Source organism: Labrus bergylta, chromosome 12, assembly GCF_963930695.1.
Source record: "Labrus bergylta chromosome 12, fLabBer1.1, whole genome shotgun sequence".
Classification (NCBI taxonomy): domain Eukaryota; kingdom Metazoa; phylum Chordata; class Actinopteri; order Labriformes; family Labridae; genus Labrus; species Labrus bergylta.
Window position 1 is genome coordinate 11,540,094 of NC_089206.1, and position 19,154 is coordinate 11,559,247.

General features: G+C 40.4%; 1 protein-coding gene across 2 annotated transcripts in view; it reads right to left on the bottom strand.

The window, feature by feature from the left end:
• Nucleotides 1-19,154, bottom strand: part of slc2a4rg (SLC2A4 regulator) — a 37,882-nt gene that overhangs the window by 12,725 nt on the left and 6,003 nt on the right. For both annotated transcript variants that reach the window (XM_065961320.1, XM_020629526.3), the window contains exons 3-4: nucleotides 3,145-3,245; nucleotides 681-919 (exon numbers count right to left, since the gene is read on the bottom strand). In XM_065961320.1, the coding sequence (XP_065817392.1) occupies nucleotides 681-919; nucleotides 3,145-3,245 (340 nt within the window). The remainder of the gene's footprint in view (nucleotides 1-680; nucleotides 920-3,144; nucleotides 3,246-19,154) is intronic.

Genomic DNA, 19,154 nt, shown 5'->3' on the forward strand with positions numbered 1-19,154 from the left:
TTATATGCATCCTTTGAACCTTTTGATACCTCCTACTGTTCCCTTTTCTCTCTTCATTCTTATTAAATCTCCCCACCTCTCCCCTGAATAAAGAGGGAAGAGGGAAGGAAAATAATCTTTACAAGTAAAGCATTTTACATGCTAGACTGTTTCTATATAGAAAGAAGAGGAATAAAAGAAGAAACATAATCCATCACCCACATAAGCTTAAAGGGACAGACCTTATATCAGAGCATTTTTACTGCATGGTGCTTACACTTTCTGAATTACTCTGGTGGGTTTCAGAGGTCTCTCCCTTCAGTGATAACAAAAGCACCTCAGAGATATTTATCTACGTAAAGTATGCCCCTGAAGTATAACTCAGTCTGAGCTCAGTTTTTCGGTTTAAGTTAAGTGTAGTGGGCAGTGTGTGTGGCTACTGAGGAATCCACAAAAACACAGCGTCACAAAGAGTCACAAAGGGTGTAATGTTTGTCTTATTGCAAAGTTGATAATGTGTCTTAAAGTTATAGATTAAATATTGTTTTCTTCATTTGAATAATAACATGTTGAATGTACAATAAAAAGGAGCTACTGAGGTGCAAATGCATCCAAATTAGCTTTCTTATATGACAATCTGTCAGTTAAATATACAACTGACCTCATTATGTTAAGCACATGAACTCTTATCGCTTCTCTACCTTTCGTTTCCGAGGTATGGGGTCCTCAAACATGAAATGCGTGCTCTCTGTCACATCCTCACTGACATCATCACACTGGGACGAAAGAAGGAAGTTCTTGTTGGCATCGTTCGTAAGAGGTGGGGACGGCGTGGAGGGCACTGACTGGTCGCTGGCATCCCAGCTCCAGTTGCCACTAGTTGAACTGCTGTAGCTGGCTGACAGCATCTCCTTCCAGGCCCTGCTGGCTGGCTCTGGGACTGCAGATACAAGAATTCACAGTAGAAGAAAGAGTAAAAAGGTATGAAATGCTACTTTTTTTTACACGCTAACTGTTTTGTTTTTTCAAAATTCAAAATTTTAACTTCTGATTTATAGCAAGACATAATAGAACGGCAAAAAAGAATGCTCACACGAGTGATATTGTGTACTACTGTACAAGGCAAGAGATACAAACAAAATTGGCAACATAACGTGGGGAGAGTATGAATAACAATCCTGACCCAAATCCTCACTCTGTTAGGAAAATGAAAATGTAAAACCTTTCAAAAGCCCTAAACCATGACAGCCTGTTTGATACAATCACTTTTTCTAATATCTTTAATATCATATCTGGAGTAGATACTTTACTGTCCTAACATTTTCATTTGGTTATACTGAGGGCTGAGCCTTAAGCCAAACACAGCTTTAATTTCCTGAACAAGGTACTATATTTTTTCTCTCCAAGTCTTAGCCGACAAACCCCTTCTATACACTTCGGCCTTTTGACCAATCCAATGATGCTTAACCTATAAGACTCAATAATCGCACCGGCTTGATCGGACCTTTAATGTGGCAAAACATAGTAAGAAATAAAAATTAAACCCTAACATGGAGCAAAGCCTAATATCATGTATGTTAGAGATTATAGTATACCAACCTATAACTGTCTCCTATAGGGTGAGGGCTATAGAAATGTCAGAGGGTGAATCCCAGGTCATATGACATTTAGCATGGATCAATTTGTTAGGATTATTGTGCTATTTTACAGAATTACTTCAGCTCTGTAGTGGGCCATGCTTCACCCATAAAAGAGAAAAACAAAGTATGGTCAGCCCTGTTTCATCTTCTAAAAAATACAATATAGGAAATTGTGTACCATCACAAAAAACATTTCATATCAAGCTACATTAATCATAAAAAGTAATTGATGATTTTAATCTTAAAGCAAGCAGAGTAAGGGGTTTAGGGGGAGGTGAGTGAGTGGTGAGCTGGGCTCCATCATCTAACAAAAACTCCCTACTTTATTCAGGTAGAGACATTTTTATGAGCTTTGACCAAACTGTGATGAATAAAATATAAATCAAAATCCCTTTTCTTGTAACACTGTGTGTAGAGTATACTCTTTATCAAGCTAAGCTCCTCCCAAACCCACAGCGTCCTCCGTCAAGATCTAAAGACTTCTGACTGCTGATCTAGAATCTAAAGAAAATGTGTGTTGCTATAGATTTCTTTCTACTATGCCCTTATGTAAGATGAGTGTCAAACAGAGTGATAGTGGCTGTGAAATGCTTCTTGTTATCATTACTGAGATCAACAATAGTAGCCTTGGTTTGGGGAAAAAATAAATAAGTGGGACTTTGACCGTCTGGCAGTGTTGGCATGGTGATGGCTGGAGTAGTGAAAACAGGGAATGTAGCTGTGATGACAGGGTCAAGGCTGAGCTGTTAGCAGTTGGGTAGGGCTTGGGTAAGCATGTATACAAAGATATGGGATATAGAGCCAAGTAAAACTTTTAGACTCTTCTGTTCGATGCATAGATGTTGATCTCGTATATTCAGAGGGGCTTTGATTGTTTAGATCAATGGATGAGTCTGGGAAGCCGTTTTCACATATGCACTCCAGATAATATCTAGATATTTACAGGAGGACTTCTCCGGAGATTCTCCCGAAGTAGCCGTTCACATATGCTCCTCACAGCGGGAGGACTTTCCCTGTCAGAGGGGACGTAAGACGTGACGTAAATCAACAACGCGGAAGTAGCGGCCGAAGCAACAGAGTCCGCTACACGACGTTATAATGAGAATATTTGCCTTTATATAAATGCTATGTGTAGTCCAATGGAATGACAACATCCACAAAAGAGAGGAGAACAACAAACTGACGAACAGAAAACATAATGCAGCCGTTTTGCAGACGTGCACGGAGATCGCGTGCAGTGGTCGCGTGCAGACACTTTAGCCGGTCACTGTATATAAACGTCATTCTCTTTTCATTGGCTGAAATTGAAATCTCCGGAGAATATCCTGCTGGATTCTCACATCAACTCCTCCGGATTATCTGCGGAAAAAATACTGGGGGTCTGGCTGGATAAACTCCGAGTAAAAAATGTGGCTGTTGCGTTCACACATACAGCTCCTCCTGGATGTGTGAACAGGGTGAAAAGGGTTTATTTGATTCTATTGCAGGTATATTAAAGGTAGAATGCAGCTGGAAGTGGTGGTACCTGTGGGTGCAGAAGAAGGATTGAGCACCAAAGGGGATGTGGACAGTGAGGTTAGGACGGTGGCAGCCATCACCTCCTTATCAGCATGACCTGAGGGCTTCCTGCAAAACACAGAAGTTTATATTTACCAACCTGCATAAAGCAAATCAAACGTGACCGTCAGACATTCTTGGGAAAATAAACATTTTCTGAAATAAAAAACTTGTCCCCAGAAAAAGAAAACAATAAATCCCTGTAGCAACCAAAAATATTTACTTGTATCCAACAAAAGAAGTGGCTCGGGAACAAAATAATACATCATCATATGTACAATACACTGTTGGTAACTTGCTGTTGGTGTGTGTCTATTCTTATGTGCACGTGTGTGTTCATGAAGATGTAATGGAACTTCTCGAGTGAAAGCGTTTTGCGGTGTGTTTTTGCACAGCTTGTGCAACCTTGCTAAGAGGGGGAAGAGAGAGAGATGCTTGTTCTTCCCTTCCTGCTCTGTGCACCCCATGCTGAGCAGTCCACCCTCAGCTTAAACTTTATTAATATTGCCCACAGGAAGTAGAAGCAAATACATACACACAAACACGTTCATAGTGAGCCCAGTGAGTGCTTTGGCATCCGGCATTCGAGTAAACAGGTGACCAAGCAGCAACAATTAAAAAGCAACAACATTTGTGTCAACCAAGCACACACCCTCGACTTCATACTTATTGGGTCTGTTGCCTTTGCACTCTTCACCTCTGTTCTTAGTGTCCTTAAAAGAAAAATGCAAGGAAAATGATTCAAGGCCAACATTTACCCACACACTTTTGCACAAACACACATTGATGCTAATGTAAAATCCTGGAAAAGTAATCTGTCAGAGCCTATGCCATGGGTTGATCCAAATGTTGTATAATATTCATATATGAGCACATACACTGACAAAGATGTACTAACTCAAAACAGACAGAGACTCAGAGATACACAGAGGCACATGGTCTGCAGCTTTAAGAGATCTGTGTCCCGCCCCCAGACTTCTCCACTACACAACCAGAGTAAACTGGTTTGAGTTGTTCTCTCAGCCAAGCCCTAAGCTCTGGCAGAGATCCACTGGGTCTCAGTACACTTACTCAAACTCAATGCAAAAACTTCTCTCTTCACTCTGAAGCACATACAAAGGAAAATCTAAAAGTAAATATAAATCTGCAAGGATAAGTGCATCTGAATCATGTAAACTAAAACAAAGTCTAAAATTGGCAAGATTAAAAAATAAAAATAAAAAATAAAAAACATTTTTGTTATGGCAGAAAAAAAAACAAGAAACTGTCTAAGCTCCTACACTGAAGAGAATGTGTAGAGGAATGTACTAGATATATATAGAAAACTATAGATGACAGTCTGAACCCTTCACAGTGATTTTCTTACAAAAGTCCGTTTTTTTTTCTCAAAACTTTCGGTAGACACCATGTGGATCTGTGTTTGAATGTTTTTGCATAAAAACAAAGCAGGCATTTGGCAAAACAGTTTTTTACAATTAAAGAAATCTGCATGGAGAGATTCACTGTATGCAAAAAACAATAATATGAACACAACAGCTGAAACAGAATACATAGCCAGAGGATCGGCAGATAATATACATGTCCACAACATACACATAAATATGAATACACACAAAAAAACACAGTCTGGACAAGAGATAAAGGGATAACAAGATTAGTCGTGTCCTGTTTCAGTCATTAGCCTTGTTTTCAGCGCTAAACAGGGCCAACAAGGGACACGCTCGTGATTTATAGGCCTCTTTCGCTTCCTTAATAACATTTCTGCACTGTTTTTGCCAATGTGGACGACTTATTTTCAGTATGACTGTGGAGTTCAAGAAACGGTGCATTCAGTTTTTATAAAATGTGAGTTTTGAGACCTGGTAGAATCTTAGTGGGCTTACCTAAAGTGATATACTTAAGGCACACCACTGAAAGTCATGTCTGCTTTGTGTGTGTGTGTGTGTGTGTGTGTGTGTGTGTGTGTGTGTGTGTGTGTGTGTGTGTGTGATTATAGTCTTTGTATAGTCTGTGGTTGTGTTTTAACAGATTAGAAAAACACAAACAGCAACTGACAGCTAGTTGATTCCAGAGCTAATTGAAACATTGATATCCTTTTTACTCTCTCTCTCTCTCTCTCTCTCTCTCTCTCTCTCTCTAAACACACACACATACACACCATGGAATACCAAGACACACCAGACCCCATTATTATTAACTCTCCACCCCCAACCCACTGTGATTTCCTGACATTGAGATTTTTCCTTCCTCCACTTCCCGGCAGAACCAAGATACCCCACAGCAGTTTCATTACATCTGGTGCAAGTGTTTGCATGCGTCTGTGTGTGTGTGTGTGTGTGTGTGTGTGTGTGTGTGTGTGTGTGTGTGTGTGTGTGTGTGTGTGTCACCCAATAAACAACACAAATGACATGATTTAGTCGCCTTTTCTTTTTTTTTTCGCCAGAAAAACTATTGCTCATGCCCATGGTGCGGCTAGTTAGTCAGACTGTCTTGGATATCTATGCTTACAAGCAGTTAAGCGTATGACTGCCACATACTACTATCATAAAAGGAACTGCTACAGATAACAGCCACACCATTCCTTTCCATTGCTTACTCTGTTGAACAATATCAGCCTCCGCAGAAAATTTAAATTACACATTTAAGTTCTCTTTCTGTAACTTTCTCTCCTGTCTGTGAAAACACTACGGAGTCGTTAAACTCCCGTACACAAGAGGACAGGACTTAAGAGCGACTGCCATGACGCAACAGTAAATCTGTCTGCATCTTCCCATGAGAGGCTTTATTTTGGAATGAGTTAAATAGGGGAAATCTTTATTTAGTGCCCAGAAGACGTTGATTGGAGAGCAGAGATTGCTGTCAACAATATGGGCTGTGTGGTGTAGCTATATGTGTATTCGTGTGTTTGGAGGAGTGGGTGTTTTTGGTGTTTGTGGTTTTTATAAGTATCCAAATCTGGATGTTTACAGGAACCTCTCAGTCCATGTGGTACATATAGTGATGGCTGTAAATTTAATGATGACATGATAAACATAAAATTCCTCCCCCGTGTATGCTGATGAACATGTGTAGGCACATACACACACTTTGTGGTAACAGAGGTATTTTAATGTTGTGTAAAGACACTTCAAAGATTGAGCTGTCAATTTTCATGTGTCTTAATGGGGAGGTCTGAACCCCTTTTACTGTACCTTTATCCTTACCTACGGTGGGAGCATTTGGCACACTTTAACTCATGCAAAAACACAACAATACGTGCACTCTCTCACAACCGCACACAAAACTCTCAAACTACACAAACTCTTCCCCTCTTTCCCTCCCTGTATTGGCTTAGGCTGGGCCAAGAACCACCCCCTCTGGCAGCAGCACAACACATAGACCGGCTAGAGTCAACAAGCAAGGCAGTGAAACACACAGAGATAGAGTAAGAAAAAGAAAGAGAGAGAGTCTACCACTTTAAGCACAGGCATAAGAAGCAACAACAAGTTTGAGGTGCAAAAAGGGGGAGAATAACATGTCTCCTTGCATGTTATATTTGTGTCACTTACCACTAACAAACAGAGATTCTGTTTTGTTTATAATCAAGCTGAACATTATCAACACATCAACATATGTCATGCTGAACATTTTGCCATCTGGTTCTCAAAATTAACTTTTTATCAGTTGGATAAAGATGGCAGAACATTCAAAACAGTAGATTTCCACAGTAACTCACACCAGGGGTGTTTGGACTTTGATACTGCAAATAGTGAAAGAGCCATGTTGGAACCACCCCACCCCAACCTAACCCACCCTGATCCTCCACTACAGTGGGTTTCTCTGCTGTTGTTGGGGAGACGACTGGGCCTTCCCCCTATATTTATCACAGCACTTTTACTCTAGTTATCAGTTACAATCTCCAATGTTTAAAGCACACATTGGACTTGGAAAAATACAATTTAAAAGACTAGTGAGTCAGATTTAAAGGAAGGATCTTTTGCTATAATCACTTAAAAAAAAAAAATTACCTTAAAACTTTAAAAAAAGAAGGAGTACTAAATCCACTGACGGGGTGGTTGGTGTGTTACAATCTTTTGACTCACAGCTAGATGCCACTTTATCCTACACACCACTCGTTTGAGGACCAATCCATTTGCCAAAATGCACACAACAACCGGTAGAAAACACATAAGCATCCCCCAAAACCCCACATCAATTTGTTGTGTTTATCTGTGCTGTATAGACCTTCTTGAGTAGATCTCTCCCCAACCCTGCATGTGTTTCCCACCTGTTTGGCAGAACACAAGTATTACACAGCGTTTTCTGACTGTGAACGAACAAACTATGAACATTTTATAGCAATCTTCAAAGTCTACAATACACTGGGCTCATCACTGTATCATTCTCAAAAAACTCAATAGCAAGTTAAGCCACTGACAACCCACATACAATCTATCTCGTTTACCAGGAAAAAATACAGCGTTTTTCAGAGTACTTGGAGGAAACCAGCTTTTAAAGGTCAAGAGGAAGACAGAGTGGAAGGGGCTGGCTGGGCGATATCAGTGGATTTCATTGTTTTTGAGTTGGCTGACCACAAAGCTTATCAATTTTTTATCCGGATGACTCAAAGTAGAGTTTGGTATGGTACAGTAGGTCCAGTAGGTCTTCTCTGTTGTTGTACACCGCCAACAAAACTCTCTGATCTCCCTTTCAGGCCCAATGCTAGTTGCTTTAAATAGCACATGATCTTCCAAAAAAGGCATCAGAATGTGTTTGTGTGTCTGTATGTACTGTATGCAGTGCTTCCCTTACCATTATATTCGGGGGGGCAGCCCAATTATTATTATTATTTTTTTAAAGATTTATTTTTGGGCTTTTTGTGCCTTTATTGTAGGGATAGGATAGTGGATAGAGTCGGATATCAGGGAAAGAAGGGTCATTTAAGGATACCTTTCCAATAGAAAAGGACAGCTGTCATTAAAAGTAGCCCATGAACACCAAGATTCCTTCAAGTGTTTGTGTCATTGTGTCACCGTGTCGGCATGTCCACACCCTCCCAACGCTGTAAACGTAGGGGAAACACTGGTATGTGTATGTATACAGCCTCCGATTGGCCTGACAGGTGTATGAACTTGGCAATTAAGAGCTTTCAAAAAAGCCGTCACCCAAAAATGCAATTTTCAAACACTACTTTGGCTCAAGTTCGGAACACATTAAGTACTCCCTGATGTTGTTAATATATTGCTTTTTTTCCTGGCTGTTCTTCTCTTTATTTCTCTCACACATAAACAGATGCAAATTTGCACCGCAGTAAAGATTTGCAAGCCAAAAATAAGAGATGTTTTTTTTCCAAAAGCTAAGCAAAGCTTTTCATTTATTCATCTCCAAAACATATGTTTGAAAAACACTCCTCCTTACACCGGGAGTGAGTTGTGTAGGAGGCTGACAGAGAAACTGATGGAAACCACAAAACCACAAGCGCATTGTCAACCATAGTGTATGGTGTTCTGATAAGCATCCATCTCCCCTTACTCTTCAAGCTTGTTTGAAGCTCAAGGGATCCTGATTGGCTCTGAAGGGAATTTAGACTATGCACTGTTTGTCCAGATTAACCTGTGTGTTATCCATAAGCATAACAAATCATCCATGTAGATGTGGGTGAAGAATTTTGAAAAAGTGACTTAATACTGCACAAATATAAAGAAACGGTATATTGTAGTTAAACTGGTATATCATGTCTAATGAGATAGCAAAGTGACAACTGAGGCTGTTTACAGACCAGGCTGGTGTTGATGATGTATTCCCCGCTGTGCAACCCCCACAGCTGCCCCATCCATATACACTCTATTAATAGAACACCCACCACTGCTCTCCATCCTGCAATCCCTCCGTCCTATCATCCTGCCTTGCCTCGACTGAATTACGTAATGCCTGTCGTCTCACGCTCAGTCATGATTGGCAGTAAACAGTCATTTCTGTAATTTCTTTATGGCAGCATGTTCTCTAAATAGACCAAAAAACAACAAATATATTTCTATAAATGTGGCTAAGCGTCTTCTTTATTCAGCCATGATAGCGCAGTCTGTACACATGTTGCCCCTTAAGTAAATCCCCAGGCTCTGAACCCCCCTGTAGAGGGAGAGGCTGTTAGGCAGGAGCTGTGTCTCTTTAATGTGGGATGTGAATGTAATGGCCATTCAGTGCAGGGACAAAAAGCCCTCTCTTTCTGTCTCTTGGTCCTCAAATGCAATCTGTAGCCTTAGGCCAACGCAAAAAACAATGGATAGCTTTGTCCTGGCAAAATAATAGAGGACAAACATGAAGCAAAAGGTATGATTCTGTCTGTAGTATCTGACTTCTTGTATGAGCCCTTATATTAAACTACAAAAACAGGATCACACACACACGCACACACGCACACACACACACACACACACACACAAACACTTTAAAGAGCAAAGGGGTTGATTCATGTGTAGCAACCTGCGTGGATATCCTCCCTGAAGATCAGAGTCTTGTTAGAAACACACAATCCTCAGAGAGACAATGTTGACACAGCACAAGCAATTAACTACCTGACGACAGAGTTGATCTTGACGCACAACCTGGCTTGCATTCCATGCCAGCCTCTTGTGGAAACAGCATGATTGAAATATTGTGGCACATTACTTTTTGCAAAATGAGGCTCACACAAGTATGGAGTGACATCGAAACCCAATCTTAACATAATAGAAAGGTGACGGTAAAATCCTTCAGCAAGTCCTTAACAAGTTGAACAGAGTAAGGCCTTATTTTACTTTTTTTCTACTCACTCTACCCCACTGTGGTTCTTCATTTCTTCATTCCATATTAACAGTTAAAGGGATACTTCACCCATTTGCATTAAGCTTTGAAACTACAACGCTAGTTTGTCATATTTTCGACAGCTGAAGTGACAGACCAATCACAGATCAGTGGGTGGGAACTCACGCCCATAATCGAAACTTAACGTCCGCCATATTGCTCGGAAGCTATGCTAACAGGCTCTATGGACTGGTAGTGTCGGTGCTCTCACTGTTTGCCTGTGGACACAGACATAGAGTCTGTTTTCTGCCAGGAATTTCCAAGATACCAATTCCTTTTGGAAGAAATCTCAGAGTCAGTTGAGGAAACGGCCTTATGTGTTGAAGTAAATATGTCTGTAAACCTGACCTTAGTGGGAGTAGCCTGAGGTGCTGTGCATTCTGGGATTTGGTGTCTTTCATCAACATGAGGTAAAAAGACACTTTCTGCCTTTTCTCGGCCAAGAAGGCACCAACTTCAAAATGTATTTCACATTTCTACTACATATATGACCCAATGTCAGTACAGATTCATGTTTCAACGGGGGAAGTATCCCTTTAAACATGACTGTATGACAATATGGGTAATCTGTAAATGGAGAAATCTCCATATGTTATGCTAATATACAACAACTCTAATGTTCATGTCTCAGAGAAAAAGTTGCAAACCACCAGCTGAACCACACGTTATGGCCCCACTGTTGCTTCAGGCCACACAATAAGATTAACTTGTAGCTATAGCAACTTCCCTCACAACTTCTGTCAGTCCCCTCCAATAACAATCTTGTTGCTAGGGGAATGCGGTGCAGTCTCTCCTGAATACTGGTGGCCTTTTTTTACCCTCTTCTGCAAGAGGAAGCAAACAAGATAGACTCCTCTGCCTGAAACACTGCTTATCAAAATGCTTGTCGTTTTTTCATTTGAGTCACGAGTTGAAGTAGTGTGCCAGCGGAGACAACCCCAAAGTTTCTTGTTTGTTTTTTCATTCTCTCTGAAAAAGCACTTTCATTCCTGTCCGACATCCGTTCAAACTCTATTTTCATAGACCTCAATAATCCAAATCACTCTGGGCTAGACTGAACTTTTGCTTCTCCGAAATCACAAAGACAAGTCATCTCCTGAGCCTCGACAACAATCTGGCTGCCTCGCTGTTTGTTCTGTGGATGTAAAAGGAAACCAGAGCAAATTAAGTAAGAGGAGTTCAATCTTTATGTAACCAAGTCTGCCTCCCTCTGACTTGACTAAGAGAAGGGAGGAGAAGCTGGGGACCAAGTCAAAGAATAGCAACGGATAGACCTTGATTTGCAATGTAAAACATATCAAGAAAATAAAAGAAAGGAGCCAAAGAAATCACAGAAATCTCTCTCTAAACTTGTACACAAATCAAAATGGCGTAGAACGTGTAAATAGCAGTCAGTCCTCTTTCTGCAGAGATCATACTCTTATTTTGTTCCTCATTCTTCACTCCCCACTCCCTCTCACTCCAGTTCTCAAGATTTGCCCTTCTGCCATCACAAGCCAGAGCAGGCCTTTGCCTAGTTTCCTGCGTTTTGCGAAAGCAAACCAATGCTGTTCATACACCACTCTGCTGTACTTATTCCCATGAAGCCAAATATCTGCCGGGCAGCTGCTGACAAAGACTTCAGTCAGTAAAACAAACTGATCAGTATCCTTTTTTCTAGAAAGAGAAAGTGAGAGAGCTGGATCTCGTAACATAAAAGAGCCTCTAACAGAAAAACTTAGAGAGAGAAGGCTGCAGATTTCGGGGGAGTGTGATGAGACGTGTCACAGTGACATGTCGGTATGAAGTTAAAGTAAATATTTATAATGCCTTTACTTGTGTTTTAATTGGTGAGGGAGTATGAGAGAGAGACAAAACCTTTAGTCCTTATGTTTCTTCTTGTGTAGTAAAAAAGCTGGAAAGAGTTGTGTTAGCCTAGCGCAGAGGCTATAGTCCTCGTCACAGCAGCTGTGGGTTCGAATCTGACCTCTGCCCTTTGCTGCATGCCCTCACTCTCTCATCCCAACATTTCCTGTCTCTCTTCAGCTCTCCTATCCAATAAAGTTAAAAAAAGGCCCAAAAAGAAAAGGCATTCAGTGGATCTTTCAAACCCTGAAATTGTTTTATCTGTGTTTCCCTGTCTACAAAAGGGAGTAAAAATAAAAGGGTACAAGCATGTTTTTAACCATAGCTTGGTGTGACTGACTCTAGCAGTAAGTTAAAAATAAATAATAATAAAATATTGAAAGCATAAATGTATTTATGTGTAATATAATAATAATACACAGATACTACACTTTTTTTTTTACAACAGGTTCTTTTTTGTGTTTTACAATTTCTTGGTTGGTGTCAGTTTGCCTTCATGATTTTTCATTTCATGAACTAGCTCTGTCCCTTAGTTGCTGAATAGTCGTGGTGAATCACCCCATCCTTGGCCCCCACTGGCCTCTTCAGACTTAGTTCTGACTAATACAGCAAAAATGCTGAAAAATGTAGATCTCCCAGTGGATACTCTGTGCCTGTAAAAGTCTGTCACTTTACTCATATTATCAGTGTTTCCACATCCTACAGGAGGAGGCTCTGACACACTTGGGGATAAAAAAAAAGGAAAATGGCCCCATTATCAACCATACTATGGCAGAGATGGGATAATGTATGAGATGAATAGAGGCAGTTAAAGCACATCATGGAAACTCTAAAGAGATCATGAGAATAAAACTGATCGCTTTACCTAAAGACAGCTGTGGAGAGGAGGAGAGCTGCTCATCCATGACATGTCTGAGAGGATATTAAACCCTGAACCTGTTCCAGACTGCTATTTCTTTAGCGTTTACAAACATGTTGAAATATGGTGGCTATGTTTCACAAAAATAGAACAGAATACATGCCAGTTGTATGCAACTGGTTGAACTCCCTGTGTGAGTTGTGCATGTCTTTTTTTATCAGGGCAAAACCCAGGCAATGGTAGGGCAGACTCTCTCTGCACAGACAGACAGACAGACAGACAGACAGACAGACAGACAGACAGACAGACAGACAGACAGATAGACAGACAGAAGGGGGGAGCATGGCAGACACAGCGAACAGCCCTGGCCCATTGAAAGTCATGCCTTGTGAGACTCAAGTGTTTTTCTGTAACAGTCAGGCCTCTCCACAGCCAAGACTCTTCACTCTCAGAGCTAGGACACACACAACCACACAGACACACAGATGGGTTTACCTATTATTACAAAATCTTAAAACTGTTGACTTAGGAAGGTTACATAAATGCAGATAGTGTTTGGGTATTAATGTGCAGAAATTGCAGCATTTTAGCATGAGTGAAACACATTTACAGCTCCATCTGCATGCATTTGAGGAAACTCCATTTTGCTGTTAGGGCCATGTGATCTAGTCAAAAATCTTGCTTCCTACTCGCCTGTTCCAAAAGTCTTCAATAACTATCTAATGAAGTTTCTAAATGTTATGCAATACATTTCCAGATAATGTAGGAACAACAAGATCTAAATGTATCTAGATCTTTATTAATCATTGATTAAGAACAGCTTGAGTAATCCTGACAGGAGCATCGTGCTAATCTGATGAGGCATCAGAGGCTTACAACTCATCAAGCTTCAGAAATACAAACATACAACAGCATACCTTGCATTCACTCACAAAACACTCGCATCCTCAAGTCCCCGTTGGCCTACATTTCCTTAAAATCTGGTCAAATGTGAGGGAGCAGACCTAAGGAGGGCTGATGTGAAACCATAGACAGAAACAGCTGCTCAGTAGGCCTATCAAACTATAAAATGTGTCACACTCCCTAGCCTCCCTCCCTACACTCACATAGGTGCAGAGATCCCCGTTTAACTCCCCCCTTGTTCTCTGACTTAATCTGACAGCTTTAGTGGACAATATTGTTTTCACTCAATTAAAGCCCCTTCACTCAAACCAACATCTTGTTTACATTTCCCGCAATTCTATAATGTATGCCATATGTGTACAGAAAAAAAGACATCAGTTTTTTAAAATAAATCTTAAAGTAAAAATGTTTAAAAGGGAATTTGCTCTGGTTTCTGGTTTCAAAGTGATGAATTGATGGAAAAACACTGAACTGAAGATATAAACATTATTTTTGATTAATCCAGATCAATTTGCATGTTTTTAGTAACGGACTTTCTACTTTATTATTTTTTTTAATTGTACAAGGTAAAAAAAGACTCCTGTCTTCATGAAGTAGTAACTTGATATGCTTTTTCTATTCTCATCCTCTTTCTCTCTGTCCCATCTTTCCACATGTTGTAATTATTAAACAAAACACAGTGTAAAAACAAGCAAGTGTGGTAAGTCAAAAGACTGGAAATCCGCCTTGCCCTCTGAATAAATCACAAACACAAACCTTGCAAAATATGTCTAACTTGAAGAGATAAAAATACACCAATATGTATTTTATATCAGCCAAACAACACTTAAAATTAGCAAATGTTCATCTTTGGATGTGGGTGAAAATGCAGCTGATCAGAGAAGAGTAATACTTCTTTGTTGAATGTGCGCCGTAGTGACCAATGTCGTTGTTAGCAGTACATATTGTGTGGTTGTGTGTCTGCTTAGCTCTGCAATACTCTGCCTAAATATGTGAGATGGCAGTCCGTTTCGGTCACAGTTTCTGCTTGTTTATGAACAGGAAGCCATGGCAACTGAAACAGAGCATCTTATATTGAAGTTGGAGCTGATAAACACTGAGCAGAAGTTTATTAGACTGACTTGTAGCAAGACATGGGCAATAAAACGACAAATCTACATGTGCCCAACGCAAAATGTCTTTTACTAATAGTCCGCTGCACAATCTCAACACGGATGAAGAATGACATAAATATAAACAAAAATAGGTGAACTGGCGTGTCTCTACGGAAGACACGTATAACATTATTTTAATGCAACATAAATTATATTGATATAAATTATATTGTCTTTCCCTATATCTTGTTTTTAAATATATCGATATATCTTAAAAACTCGATATATCGCCCAGCACCACAATCCACCATCTTCCTTCTTAAACTTTCACTCAGAAGCAAAAATCAGCATACATTTGAAAAAAACAATGATTTGACATTTATGTGATATCGACATAGACTGATATGAAATTTGTTATCGTGCTAACATTTTTAGTCATGTTGCCAAGCCCTACATCTAGCATTCTTCCTTTTGCAGAATTTTGAAAAGGGTGGCCATACCAGAAATGTTGTAAATTCAGGAAATAAAATCCAACCCAGCAGTCCAATCACAGCGCCTGCACAGTAACAGTGCACATCAGGATCTTATCCATAGGTACAGGCAGGGCTACGCAATCCTATGGCATATGCTATGGCATAGATTAGACGCAGAAGTATAAATAAGGCTTAAGAATAACTCCACTGTGATAATCTCTCAGTGTCCACATGGCCAGGAGAGGCCAACAGAGTTTCTGGTGCAGCGATCAGTGTTACTGGACAGCCTCATACACTCAATGCTTTGTGCAGTAGGATGTTGGTGCTGGAAGTCGCCACCACTAACATTAAGCTGGGATACTTTCTAACTTCCCTCTAGGCCGGAAATCTCCACGTTATCTTGGCAGCTGTCAAAAGAGTCCAGGGGTGTGTTACTGCACCTGTTTAAAGAGACTTTTAGGCTCAAAATTCTCAAGCCTGAAATAAAGTTAAGTAACTTTTACAGACGTCGTATTACGTAATTTAACTTACTTCTTAGCCTTTAAAGGACCAGTAGATACTCTGGTAGATGTTAGACAACAGGATTTTTGAGGTTTAGAATGTCGTAAGATAGACACTATGTTGAAAATCTAGCTTTATCTTTTAAAACAAGTTTATAGCTGCAGGGAGACCACAGACCCAAAGTTAATGTTTGGAAAAACAAACATTGTGCACATAAAGCAAGAAGCTGTCAACCTCTTCCCTCTCCTCTTCTTCTCTTCTCTGTGCTTATCCACAATATACTGTATATGTACATTATATGAAGCCATGAATATGAGAAGTCGGAAAATGGAGATGCAAAGACATTTTTGTGAACATGTGCTCAATATTGACAGCTGAATCTGTGGGCATAGCATAAACTCCAATGCAAGTGACAGGATAACAGCATTATTAGATGTTTCTTGTTCAATGAAGCCTGACTATAACACTACGGATACAGAATTAAAAGTGTGAGAGTTTTAATGTGAGGAGGTGAGAGAGAAAAGGGAATTTGGGCATTAAATCCACACACGTTGGTTAGGGCGCGCATCCCATGTACTGAGACTCTCGTCTCGAGCGGTAGGCCCCGGGTTCGCCTCCACCCGTGGCCCCTTTCCGCATGTCATTCCCCGCGCTCTCTCCCTGGTTTCTGACTCTATCCACTGTCCTCTCTCTGCATTAAAAAGGCACGAAAAGCCCAAAATAAAAATCTTTAATACACACACATGTGCTCAGGTGCAGAGCGACTTGATCAAATGTATTGTCCAACAACACAAGACTTTTGTAGGCACAAGGATAAATCTATAAATATAAAATGTATTGTTAAGGACACACATGTTGACATTGTTAAGGACACACACTCCAAAGGGGATTACTAGGAGCTTATGAGGAACTGGGAACACTGGATTTTACAAGCCTGGGTGTGTCGTGCTATTTTTAAGTTGGACTGTACCTTATTCAAGGTAGATTTTGAAATGTATTAAAAGTTGTTGCTAGCTGCATATTGGCTATTCAATCTATATAGTGCTCTGGGCTTTCAATTCAGGCTTTGATTCACTAAATCCCTCGCAGGCGCAGACATTTTGGAAGGTCAATGGTTATATTACTTAACCGTGTGAACACAAAATCAATTGAAGTGCCAGAAATTCAGTATATCTCTCCTCAACAACTTAAACTACGGGCACACTTACATACCGTGCTAAAGCATGATTGTCCCCCACTCACCAGTCCCCGGTGGTAACTGTCAAATAGTGGCCATAGACTGTATGATAGCGGTCCGGTGACATTTCTCTGTTCTAACAACGGAAAACAACATAGAAAAACATGTATGCAACATTACTGAGTCTTTGCAGTCAGATCTAGCCCTTACACTCCTGGATTTTTTGATTATGTATCTGATCGACTCTACGTCATGCTCCCATGCTTGTGCATGAGCATCCATACCATGCAGAATCCTACCTCTTCCAAGTGGGCCAGGGCCAAGGAAGTGGACCATGCTTAAGCACGAGACAAACTAACTGGACTTCGGGGGTCAAACATGCTTGAGCATGTTACAGATTTTCAAGTATGCCATTTGACAGGACAGCCTTAAAGAGACAGGCAATGTGGGGAGAGAGAGTGGGGGGTGACATGCACTAAATAGTGTCAGTATTGGGAATCAATCCTGCGGTCAGTGAGTCATGGACTATAGCATATACATGGAGCTGGACACTTGCTCTACCAACTGAGCTAAAACCGGTGCCCAGAAGGTTTTTACATACGGTAATGGAAAATGTAAAACAAATTAACAGCAGAATTCCAATAAACTGATAATATAAGTATAATCTTCAGAAGAAAAAAAGTTTCCACACAGAGTAAAAGAAGAGAAAACTTTCCACTACATGCATGGCGCTAATTAAAAACCAAAAACAATCAAACAGCTGTAAGCCATTCAACTCTGCACAGTACAAAGTGTTAGGCTTCTCAGACTCGTCTCTGTTTGCAGTCTGGACTGAATTTCACTGCTTGTCATCAGCGGCCTGGGATGACTTATGAAAGGGTTACGCAAGACTGTGTGTGTGTGTGTGTGTGTGTGTGTGTGTGTGTGTGTGTGTGTGTGTGTGTGTGTGTGTGTGTGTGTGTGTGTGTGTGTGTGTGTGTGTGTGTGTGTGTGTGTGTGTGTGTGTGTGGTGTGTGTGAGGATATTTGAGAGTAGGAGAAAGCAAACCAAGGAAACTACGAGCTTACAAAACATTTTGAAAACGGTTACTGCTGACTTAAATAGGATTATTCTCAGGATCAGGTTTCACAGGAGCATTAGAGAATACATTCAATTTTTCCCCCCAAAGTTGTTATGTTGATTAACCTGCCTTATTGAGACATAATGAAACTGGAAAGACTTTCTTTTATTTTCATAATCTACAGTTCAATGTATTATAACATAATCAGACTGTGTTAAATTGAAGCTTTGAACTCGGTAAAAAGTGGAGATTTGAGAAACTTTCAAAGCTAAAACCAAACCCTGGATTGTGAGATTAAATCAAACATAAATAAATCGTTTTTTTTAATGCCAATAAAAAACATTATTGATACCACAGTTATCAATTTGCTCTTATTTATCTTCCTGATAAATGAGTACAGACACCAATAATGAGGAAAACCCTGACTGCTACTGACATGTGTTTAAGAAAAAAATAACATGAGGGATGGAGTACAACTGAAAGTATATTAAGAAGTACAGAATACAGTAAGCACCAGAGAGACTGCATTGTCCAGAGTGCTTCATCTCCTCTGGATCTGAATAGCCAGTCATCCCTCAAACAAAGGGCAAGAGGGCAAAGGGCCAAGAGAAACGGGGGGAAAAAAAGGAGGTATGGAATAAATAAAACAGATTAAATAGGGGGGCAGAGATATTAAACAAGCAGAAAAAGGTGGCAATTTATCACGAAGCAATCTTCTAACCATGGAGCAACCTTTGTCTTATACTCTACATACTATTGTACCAATGTTCATGCTGAAAGTAATATGTGTATAGGAGTACAGTGTTACTACAGAGAAAGCTTTATACATTTGGCTGCAAAGTCAACTCTGAGTTCACCAAGACGAATTTTTTGGCACTTTAATGCGCATATCAATGACTTAAAGACAGAGTACAAACGTATCAAGGGCGTAATAAAAGTTCTCTCAAAGATCAAGAAACGTGGGAGGGATCTGATGAAAGATGAGAAAGGTGGACAGAAGGGAGCGCCTTGGAGCAGCTGCTGGCTGGTATGAAGAGTGTGGTAGAGAGACATAAGGACTGGTTGAAGAAGGGAGAGGGAAGACAGTTGACTGTGCCATCTCTAAATGCTACAGAGGCAGAACCGGAGGCCTTATGTAAGTGCCTATTGGTGTGGGTGAGCAGGCAATAAAGCATTTTACTGCAGCGGTGCCAGAGCTGTGCAACACGTTTCCTTTCCTCCCGATAACAGTTTCTTTCTCTCAC